At 44.9% G+C, this 11,320-nt stretch overlaps 1 protein-coding gene across 3 annotated transcripts; it reads right to left on the reverse strand.

Moving 5' to 3' along the window:
- Positions 1 to 57: 57 nt before the first annotated feature.
- Positions 58 to 10,576, reverse strand: HMGCL (3-hydroxy-3-methylglutaryl-CoA lyase). Of its 3 annotated transcripts, none has more exons than XM_030538909.1 (9): positions 10,482 to 10,576; positions 9,043 to 9,126; positions 7,370 to 7,477; positions 6,567 to 6,662; positions 5,343 to 5,491; positions 4,027 to 4,090; positions 3,328 to 3,516; positions 2,387 to 2,512; positions 58 to 1,715 (listed from the first exon to the last, which is right to left on the reverse strand). In XM_030538909.1, exons 1-9 carry the CDS (start codon positions 10,566 to 10,568, stop codon positions 1,614 to 1,616), a joined length of 1,005 nt encoding a protein of 334 aa, XP_030394769.1. In that variant the 5' UTR covers positions 10,569 to 10,576; the 3' UTR covers positions 58 to 1,613. The 3 variants fall into 3 exon arrangements, with proteins under 3 accessions (XP_030394769.1, XP_030394771.1, XP_030394770.1); XM_030538911.1 differs by lacking the exon at positions 10,482 to 10,576 and adding an exon at positions 10,164 to 10,397; XM_030538910.1 differs by lacking the exon at positions 10,482 to 10,576 and adding an exon at positions 10,125 to 10,145.
- Positions 10,577 to 11,320: the final 744 nt, after the last annotated feature.

The raw sequence follows: 11,320 nt of genomic DNA on the forward strand, positions 1-11,320 counted from the left end.
TAAACTTACCTGGTGTTATTGGCACATCAGCTAGACACTAACAGGCACTGAACATGGTCATTTTTAAATATAAATTTATTGATGCTACATAAACATATTTATGATTCCCGTGTTTTGCAAAAAGGTGCTGTAAAGATCATCCCAGTGGAAAGTACGTAATAGTGAGCAGAGGTTAGCTATGAAACAGACGCCCACCTGCCATCAATACAAGCTTCGTGTATTAGTAATTGGCTCAGGCTATTTTAAATAATCCATATTTTTATGAAAAAAATAATTTGTTCAGTGATAAGAGTTCTGCAGAAACTGAATGGCTGACAATTCCAGCTGACATGAGAAATTCAAGTGAAGTACAGAAATTACATTAGTTCTGTTTAATTTCTTCTTGCCCTGTTGGTCTAGATCAGCAGTTCTCAAACTGAGGTTGCCGGGGCTGGCTAAGACTTGCAGGGGCTCGGGGCCAAAGCCAAACCCCACCATCCGGGTCCAAAGCTGAAGCCCTGTGCGGTGGGGTTCAGGTTATAGGCTCCCTGCCTGGGGCTGAAGCCTTTAGGCTTTGGCCCCCCAACCTAGGGTGGTGGGGCTCAGCCATCTGAGGCAGTGGGGCTCGGGCAGGCTCAGGCTTCGGTCCCCCATTCTGGGGTCATGTAGTAATTTTTGTTGACAGAAGGGTGTCACGGTGCAATGAAGTTTGAGAACCCCGGTCCAGATTCTCTCTGCAGTGCAGTAACCATAAGGCACTTCATCCACACTCTCCCGTTAGCAGGCTGTTCACTCAGTAGTTATCTTGATATGATTTCCTGCCACACATTTAGTACTAAGTTGTTCTCCCCCTCGGTTTAATTACACCAGATTTCTGCTACTCTAATATTTCAGATGATAAAATCTGCATCTTTCCCTAACACAACTGACAATTAACTGAAAAAGCATCTTACGACCCATACCATCCTCCACTACTAAATACTAAGAGCTAAGATCCAAAGCTAGATCTGCACCCTTGATATTCACTCTGATTTACAGAATAAAGGTGCTTCCTTGCGTTTTCAATCGTAACTTTTGCTTGTGATGCGAGGAGAGGATTGCTCCATGTGTTCGGAGAAGCTAGCACATGTCTGACCCAAGGAAAGTGCTCTAACTGGGTGCACTGTAGTGTTACTCCTATGATGACAATCCCCTGGAGGTGGTAATTAACCTCAGTGGATGCTCTTCTGAGCTCCAGGTTAACCTCAAACCAAAAAAAAAAAAAAAAATACTCCCATCAAGAAAGCTCAAAGAAATTTCCAAGGTGCCTACCGCCTTCTGTTCTCTGCATAGAAGCAACGGTGTCCCTCTCACTCTTCCCTCAGATACACATTTGTCCATTTCATGACAGCGCTGTCAGAGGCCAGCTCCCCTTTCTTTAAAGATGTGTAACATGTTCATCGAGGTCTGCTATAGCATTCTTGTTTATTTCATTTCTTTGCAGATTCTACTATATATAGTCTCCCGTGCACCAAGTTCAAAGCCCAAAAGGGAATATTTAAGAACAACCCAGACAGCAAATGTAAACTTGGCAAGACTCCAGATCCTCGCTGTGGCTTTCTTCACTGACTTGTCGGAGGAGAAACTGATCCGTGTCACAGTCTGCTGGAAGCCTGAACCACTTTTGAACTGGTTCTTCTGTTCAGTGCTTTGCAGATAAACACACCTGCCTCCATCAGCTTCTGTGGATCCACTCCCTTTACGAGAGAGAAATACAAGAGTTTGTACATGCGCCTGCTGGGCGGGCTGCACAACTACGCCACCACGTTCCAGACTGGTGGGCACTTTCAGAAAATGGTCTGCTGTTTTGCTAAGACTCTTGGCAACTGTTCACTAGTGCAACTCTGACAGCGGCATTTAAAGTCCTGCATTCCTTAGTGTGCACTCAGGGAAAAGGGGGGAGGGAGAAACTCAAGATCAAAGGCACCATAAAGGAGCGAGGCTAAATCCAGAGGAACTGAGGCAGGGGAAGGGACACAATGATCTTTGAAGTTGGAACAAGGATCAGATGTGCCCATATTCTCTCCCCTGTGCACTCGTAGAAAGGTGGCATGTAGGAAGTTCGTTCCCTATTACCGCTCAGCGTGGGCTGGGTTTTCTGGCTGTTTGCTTTAACGCCTCCAAGTCCAGGCTCCCTGCTTCCAACTCACTCCCTTATCCTTGCTGTGACAGACAAGGGCCCTTTCAGCCAGACAGACGCTCGCTGTATTTGTGTGGCAGCCACGCGAGTACGGGGAAGCTAAGTCTGCCAGTCAGGGTGTCTATAGGTTAAGTTTCAAAGCCACGTATCGAGCCCTGATGGAAGCCCCATTAGAGAGAGCAGTGTGAGCGCGCAGTGCCACGACAGCTGTGAGCCCGCTGTACTTACGGTATGAATCCCCAGGCCATGGAGCATGTACAACAAATCTTCTGTAGCTACATTTCCTGATGCTCCTTGTGCATACGGGCAGCCTCCGAGACCAGCAACTGAGGAATCGACCACACTCACACCCATCTGAATACAAAACAGGCAGCTGTAAAACTGTCTGCAGCTCTGGTCCCATTGTACTGTAAATCAGAGCAACAACACTGCCCACGTATGGGCCACAGGTACAAGCATCCTCTGGCCCAGGGAAGAGTTTTAATACAGAACTGAACAGGCATTCTGGACAGTGCCCCGGTCAGTCCCTCGCTCCTGGCTGGGCAAGGGTGAGCTGTGCTGCAAATGCAGCCAAATCCAGGCAACTGACAGTCCTAAGAATCGCTAGTCTGGTCTCTAATGCAGCCCAGATAGGTGAAGCACCCAGCGTGCGCTTGTTTTACTCACGTGTCACAAGATACGAGACCAGCCCGTATCAATGATCTTCCGATAAAAACATCCTGTACTAGTTTGCGCACACGCCTGATTGTCTATTAACTCATTCTCAGGGCCGTGAAGTGCTAGTAACACCTCCCTCGCTACAGCAATTTGACAGACTGTCGTAATTTGGGAGCAAAGCACTGGCTGCAGCAAACTTACCAAAGCGCTTGTTTCAGATACTGCTCACTGCACAGAACATTGAGTCTAGTTACTGCAGCCCATAGGGAACCCAGCATAATCCATTACTCGGATCCCACTGGGTGAAGAACCCCAAGTGCTGATGTACCTGACCCAAACCGAGGCACAACTACGGGACTTGGGACAGTTTTCACTCACACCCACCATGATTTTCTTGGTTTGCATATATACCTACACACGCACACACAGGAAAGGGGAGGGTGAGAGATCCTCAGCACATGAGGGGAGACAAAACCCACAGATATTGTTCACTGAAGTAAAGAAACACTTACCTGAAGTGCTACTAAGGTGTTGGCGAGAGCCTGCCCATAGGTATCATGGCAGTGAACAGCAAGGGCCCTAACAGGTACCTCTTTCATGACGGCAGAGAGCATTTCCTTCATGCTGCCAGGGGTCCCAACACCGATGGTGTCACCCAGGGAAATCTCGTAGCACCCCATGGAGTACATCTTCTTGGATACCTACCCCCAAAATGATACATTTACTGAGAAAACAGAGTCGCTAACAGGACCCCAATGCACTTCACAAATTGAGACACAAGCTACAGAGAGGGATCGTTTCACTTGTCCTGAAAATGCAGCCACCTCTGGGGTGGAACAGAGCAATCATTAGACTGCACCCAGGAACACTAGATATGCACAGTTGAGGACAAGAAGTGATGAATACCACTTCCAATTAAATCTGTCTCAGCATTCACCTCCTCACTGAGTTGGCAATTGGCAAGAACACCCCTAATTCTTGGTGGGAGATGTGGTCATTAAATTTCCAGGTACATCTCATAGACTCATAGGTCAGAAGGGACCAATCTGATCATCTAGTCTGACCTCCTGATTATCTAGTCTCCACAAGCAAACAGCAGGCTATTCTATCTCGTGCAAAAAGCAAACCTCCAAGCAGCTCAGGGCACCTGATTCTTGTCCCAAGCGTACAGAGGAGCAGATAGCCTCTGGCTACATTTATGCTGTACTCACCTCTGCAACCTTAGCTGGGGCAATCTTTCCTTCATAGGGACAACCAAGAACACAAGAGACATACCTGCAGTGAAAGTCTGAGATTAGCAGGGAGAATTTGGAGGTGGTGGGGGAATAAAATAGAGGCTAAGTCAGTCACAGTACATGCAGCGTTCTAAATAATGGGAAATTTCTACTAGTTTTCCAAAAAGCCAAAGGGTGGAATTCCGTGGACAAAGGCTTATGGTCTCCGTAATAATTCCCTCTGCACAAAGAAACAGGCAGCCATTACTGGGGTCAGGCACTCTGCTAACCATTGAATACTTCACACCACATTGCAGGGAGTGTGTGCGTGAAAACTAATTAATGTAATTCTGGATCCTTTGGTACAGTGGCTCTCAACCTTTTCAGACGACTGTACCCCTCTCAGGAGTCTGATTTGTCTTATGTACCCCCATATTTCACCTCACTTAAAACCGACTTTCTTACAAAACCAGACATAAAAATACAGAAGTGTCACAGGACACTGAAAAATTACTGACTCTCTCATTTTTACCATATAATTATAAAATAAATCAATTGGAATATAAATATAGGCCTCACACTTCAGCGTATAGTATATAGAGCAGTATAAACAAGTCACTGTATGAAATTTTAGTTTGTACTGACTTTGGCAGTGCTTTTTATGTAGCCTGTTGTAAAACTAGGCAAATCACTAGACGAGTTGATGTACCCCCGGAAGACCTCTGTGTACCCCTGGTTGAGAACCACTGTTCTGATAGATCCCGAGATTTAATTAAAACATTAAGAAAACTGAAGCTTAACAGCGATGAAATCTGCTTTCCATTGGGCAAGGAGCTCAGTTCAGGACAGGTTACTCTTAAAAGTGACCTCGGCAGGGTTTGACCATTGTAGAAGAGAGGAAGATTACTAAATAATGGTATCTGGTCAATGAAAGGGGATTAGGGTTCTTTTGTTTCCAAAGTCATGCAGGCAGCACCAATGCAATTTCCTGGCTTACTCTGACAACAGGAAGCAAAGTAAATAAACTCAGCATAAAAAAAGAAATTGGAGTAATCCCCCTCCTCTGCTCCTGGGAATTTAAGGTGGGTCATAAGCAGCAAATGGGACGGGCAAGAGGTCCCAGTCCTCACTGTTTCTGCTGCTACAGGAATGGCTTGAAACCAGTACAGTCAAGTGGTCATCACCTCCCCAATCATATTAGCCTTGGGTACTTCAAGCCTGCCCACGCCCCACTCATCTTACTTTTCCTATATGGTTTGACATCATCAGCACAGGTTAACAAACTGGTTTGATATAGCACTGGGCTCTCTTACCCTCTGACTGGAATACTGGCCTCTCCTGCTGCATGCATCACTTCACTGAACCTCTGCAAACTCTCCTCTATGGAGCAGTTAATGTTCTTCTTAGTGAAGAGTTCAGAGGCTGCTCCAAAGATAGACACCTCTTTGGCCCCTGCTGCCACCTTCCAACAGGGAGATGAGAAAGAACAGAAGGACTCATGGCTGCTGCTAATAAAGCACTTGTGAAAGGTCTGATCCTGCAAGGTGCTGAGCATCTTCCACTCCCATTGATGTCAAATCCAACTAACAGGCCACAGCTCCCACAAACTCAGCACCAAGCAGTTAAGCTCAGGGTTATCACTGGCTGCCTTGGACAGATCAATATTCTTGTTATACTTGCATGATTTATTGTGGAGTTGGATTCTTGCACATCGCTGGTAGAGCCATGTAATAATACTGCCACTTCACATTTTGCCAAACAAGTATGTATCAGCAATAACCTCAATGGAATGAGAATTTGTGCAGTTGTAGCAGCCTGTACCAGTGACAGATATATGCTGAAGGAATAAAGCTATTTACTCCAGGGGTGAAGTTACAGATCATTACTGGAACAAAACCTTATTCTACTGAGGTTATTGGTTTTATAGGATTTGCAATTTTCAAATGTATTTTTCCCTCAGGAGAATTTTTCACAAAGACATTTTATACAGAGTATGTTGAAAACCCCCCTAATTTTCTTGGTCAGCCATGCTCTGTAGACCCTTTGCAATTTCTAAAGCTGTCTGTTTTTAATCCACCAGTTTTCTCCCTTACAAACCAGATTCTCATCTCAATTCACCCCGCAGCAAAAACATAATCCTTGGTCTGCGACATCTGAGAGTGTCATGGAAATGACTGCAAAGCCATAAATGCAGCACTAAAGCTACTTCTGCTTCCACTATATCCTGCAGAAGTTCGGTTGTGGGACAGAAGGGTTTGTTTAGACTACTGATCACCAGAAGTGGGGGTGGAGCAGGAATCAAGAACACACATTTCTGCATTATAAGTGGCCTGTTTCAAGTTCCCCACTAGGAAAGACCCTCTTTAGATAAACTACAAGAGCTGCCTGCTGCACGTTGATATAAAAAGAACAGAGGAAATGTTATAAAGTAAAATGTCTACATATCTCCCTCTTGTTTGAAGTGCTCCCACTCAGATAATGACATGCATAATGCACACTAGAGAACTCAGATCCTAAACATGATACATTTCTCTTACCGCTGCTTGAAATCCTTTAAGATTAGGGGTCAGTACTGGGTAGCTGACGCCAGGAAATTTCTGAATTCCCTGCAAGACTTCTGTGTGGTCAGCCATCTAACCAGCAAATGGAGAAAAACTTTAGAATATACAAAGAGGTTATTTATCCAGTGAGTTAAAAAAGCTTCTTAAAACCGTGTCTCAAATGAGAATCCGAAGGATTAGCAAAAAAATCAAGACTTAAAGAGATGGCTCTTTAAAAGCCAAACAAAATTGTACTGGAAACGTTGGGGATATTTTAAAGTGATCACTTAAGAATCGTCCTCTCAAGGAGGGGCTCTCTTGTGCTCTTTTTCTTGTGTTTCCATTTGAGTCTGCATTTATTCTTCACTGGGCTTCAGAGGGAAGCTCCAGTCTGTCCTATTAATATTACATCAGTCATAACTGCCTTATTACCACCCTATGCTCCCTGACCCTACCTGTCATTTCTTGTCTTATATTTGATTGCAAACTCTTTGGGACAAGGACTCTTTGTTACGTGTGAACACAGTGTTCTGCATAAGACCATAATCCCTTATACAAATAATAATACACATATTATTCGGCCTACCATAATAAAAATAATAATAAATGCTAAAAGTGATCTAACTATAAGAGAGAACAGGCCAGTGAAGCAATGCTAGGTTATTCCAGACTCAGGAAAGTTTAAGACCAGATCTAACAGTGTAAAAGATAACATAACAGACTAACAGCTAATTTTCTGCAACCATATTGAAATCCACTTTCTGATCACACAAAATCCCCAAGTAATCCCAGCTACTGACCTGAGGAACCCATTTGGGAGAAACAAAACTGGTAGCCTCTATGACCGGGAGTCCTGTTTCGGACAGCATATTAATTAAGCGGATTTTTACCTGTGTAGGGACAATATTCTACAAGGAGGAAAGAGAAACATCCCTAGATTAAAGTTACTTTACAACAAATCTTGTTAATACTGTACTACAAAAGATTATACATCGGTTGAAAAACCCCTTTCCCAGAAGAAACTAAAAGTGATAAATACAGACCTACTTTATCAAAGGATTTGTTCTGTTATCTATTATAACATGATATTTAAGTAAAATGTGATGCTTTATTCTAGGAGTTTCTAAGCACAGTACTATTCAGAATTTGGAGAAGATTTTTCAACAATCCCCATCAGTTTCACTCTGCTGCTAGCCCATCCAAAGCAGAACACTTGTGCCATGGTTGTATGGAACAACCTCAGACGTAGAAGCCAATCACACAGATAATTAACGGGCCAATCCTGCAGACTGCTCTTAATTCCCCCTGAAGCAAAAGCACTGTCTGCACAGCCAAAGCAACTGAATTTAAGTATGGCTGTTAACAGTGGTGGCTGAAAGGGGCTATGATAAATTTGGTCTGGCCTGTGAGGACAGGGCCTAAACCACAAGATAAGCAAATTAACAGGGCCGAGCTTTAGCCCTTGCCTAGCCGGGCTGCAATGAGTTCAGCTACAATTGAGTTAACAGCCATTATTAAGTGTGGTTGTGGTGCATGCAGGGCCTCCCTTCATTTTGTGCACTACAATCGATTCTGGTTGAGCTGCTGAAAAGAAGTCTCACTTCCCCCTTAATAGGAGATATATGACAGTTATGTCATCACAACCACAAAACGTGGCTCTTTCCCAACAAGCTAACAATGGAGTTTTTGCTATACCAAAGCTCTCACTCCTGCGGCCTAGCTTGTACAGACTTTATGCCTCACATACTATTCAGCACTGATAGATTTTTTTTTAACAGGTAAACAAAGCAACTGACTGAAGACAGAATGTAACACTCCTTGGCTTAGCAGCCTTGCATATGTCCTCAGTAGTTTTATTTCTGTTCTCTCTCAGGAATTTAATTACACTAGATATTAGGCCCCAATACTGCAGAGTTGTAAGCAAAGCTTAAGTTTACATATGTGGGCAGACCCATTGAGTTCAATGCTGTTACTCAGGTGCATAAAGTCATGCATGTGCTTAACTCTTTGCAGGACCAACACAGTAGCAAACTACCCTCCTGCAGCAGACACTAAAATCCTTTTTGAATACAAGAGGGAATTCTAGTTCAACATAATTTGTAATACAAATACAAGACAAGCTCACCCGTGAGTTAATTATATCATCCTCTCAATATACACATAGGGGATATAACAGAAATTGGATTAGGCTAAATGCCTCAAGAGAATGACTCAAGAAACAAAGGCAAATGGACTCATTAACAAAACACATTTGGCAATTTATATGGCAATAAATGTATTGGAAGTTGAAGAAAAACGTAAGAGGATTTTGGGGAGGAGGAGATTGTGCACTACCAAAATATTCTGACTGGGAGAATCAAGCATTGCAGGGCAGCGTTGAAACAGCAGACTCACAATGCTGAAACCTTAAATCAACAAGTTATTACAACACCCTCTCTGTCATAAGCTGGGCACAGAGAGCAAAGTCTCTTACTTTTTCATTTTGCAGTCCATCTCTGGGGCCAACTTCAACTATTTTCACTTGTTTGGGAAGGGAGCCAGCTGCCGTAGAGCTGATCTACACAGAAGACAGAGAGAGAAGAAAAAAAAAAGACCCTTTACAAAAGACATAGGTGAACAATTTTTCATGTTTTTCATAACGTTAACTATGTCAATGATTGTTTCATATACTAGGAAACATAGAAAAGGTATCAGAATACTGTTGTTCCCACGCATTCACAAATCATGTCAATTTCCAAAAGAATGAGTTTTTAATAAAAATAATAAATGTGGGTGTTCTTTGTTTTTGCCTTCTGAACCTTTCAGGAGAATCTGGGTCACATATTCGGGCTTTTCTCTGCAACCACAAGAACTAAAAACTTTTTTTGTTTTGTTTTAAAGAATAGCTGAGACACTCACATATGAATCCAGGAACCAGAGCTTACCACCAAATATCATGACTCTCGTGATGAAATCAAAAGAGTTGGCAACACTTTAATCAGCCAGCACGGCCCTTTGTAGACCTACTCTTTATACAGCAGTTTCTCCTTAAAGGGGACCAGAAGAGCTGAAAGGACCAGCGCAATAAGCCCATAACTAAATACCTGCTCCCTGACCCCACTGACCAGGCAGTGAGCAGCACCACTGTGTACATTTGGAATTGTTTCAGAGTTAGGCCAGGTCCACACCTTAAACTTAGGTCAACCTAGCTACTTTGCTCAGGGCTATGAAAAAGTGAGTGCCCTGAGTGTTGTAGTTAGGCTAACGGCCGGCGTAGAGGCAGCTAGGTCAAGGGAGGGATTCTTCTGCCCACTGCTTCTCAGAGAGGTGATTAACTACCCCTGTCCACCACTGTAGGACTACAGCAGGGGTAGGCAACCTATGGAACATGTGCAGAAGGCAGTACGCGAGCTGATTTTCAGCAGCACTCACACTGCCCGGGTCCTGGCCACCGGTCCGGGGGGCTCTGCACTTTAACTTCATTTTAAATGAAGCTTCTTAAACATTTAAAAAAACCTGATTTACTTTACATACAACAATAGTTTAGTTACGTATGACAGACTTATAGAAAGAGACCTTCTAAAAACGTTCAAATGTACGACTGGCGCGTGAAACCTTAAATCAGAGTGAATCAGCGAAGCCTGGGCCCAGCACTTCTGAACGGTTGCCAGGCCCTGGACTACAGCGTGGTCGTGGCCCCGCGGCCTCCGTAGTGCAGACGGGCCCCGCGGCCTCCACAGAAGGCGGCACAGGAGCTAGGCCGCGGCGCTGCCATTAGCTTAGTAGAGGGGGCGGCAGCCCGGGGCCCCCAGTGCAGGGCTGGGGCCCAGCTAGGCCCTGGGGCAGCCCGCAGCCGGGGACAGGGCCAAGTCAGGCCGAGGACCGCAGGCAGCCAGGGCAGCCCGGGCCGCCGCAGGGCGCGGAGTCACTCACCGGGCGGAGCGAAGCCGCCAACCACGGAAGCGCCCGCTTGGCCGCCACCATCTTGGGACGCTCACGTGACAGACGCCCATTTGTCATGTGACCCCCCCGCCAGCTCTGAGCACGTGACGCAAATCTCGCAGCTGCCAGCAGCAGACGCCGCTGCCTTGTTAGCGAGCATCAGCTCCGCACTAGTGGGGCGGTCCCCTGCGGCCCTGTTCTGATCCAGCATCCCATGCTCTGGAGCCCCCTGCGGCCCCTGCCCACAGGGGAGGTGGGGACTTAAGCCCCAAAGCTTGTAGCTGTGGCTGAAGTACATGGTTATAGAATCACAGACTGGTAGGGAAAGGGACCTGGCCAAGTCAGACTCCTGAGAGGGGTCCAGGTGTCTGGAAAGCTTGAGAGCCACTGCTGTGAAGCCCCATTTACATCGGGCCTGGTACCTTCTGCTTTGCAGCACATTGGTCTTGGGTTGCTATACACCACTTGTCTAACACTTTACACCCGCCCCTGCTCTACTTAAAATGCAGACTCAGAGAACAGAGTTTCATAATTTTAACCTGGATTTGCTATGAAATCCTTCTGAGAGGGGCTTTTTTGTTTAACAAAACTGAAGAGCGTTATACTGATTTTAAGTCAAATCAGTGGTACCTCTGCAGAGACTTATAAGAACAGATTACCTTCTGCCTACAGCTCTTTCCACAAATGTAACTACACCCACATCTTAAGGACAAGAATTTAAAATCAGCTGAATTTATATGAATATTAGAGAGAGAGAGAGAGAGAGAGAGATCAGATGCATTCTTTAAATTCATTACATCTAATCTCCTTCAAACATTAATATAAATCCA

This window comes from Gopherus evgoodei, chromosome 20 (genome assembly GCF_007399415.2).
Source record: "Gopherus evgoodei ecotype Sinaloan lineage chromosome 20, rGopEvg1_v1.p, whole genome shotgun sequence".
NCBI lineage: Eukaryota > Metazoa > Chordata > Testudines > Testudinidae > Gopherus > Gopherus evgoodei.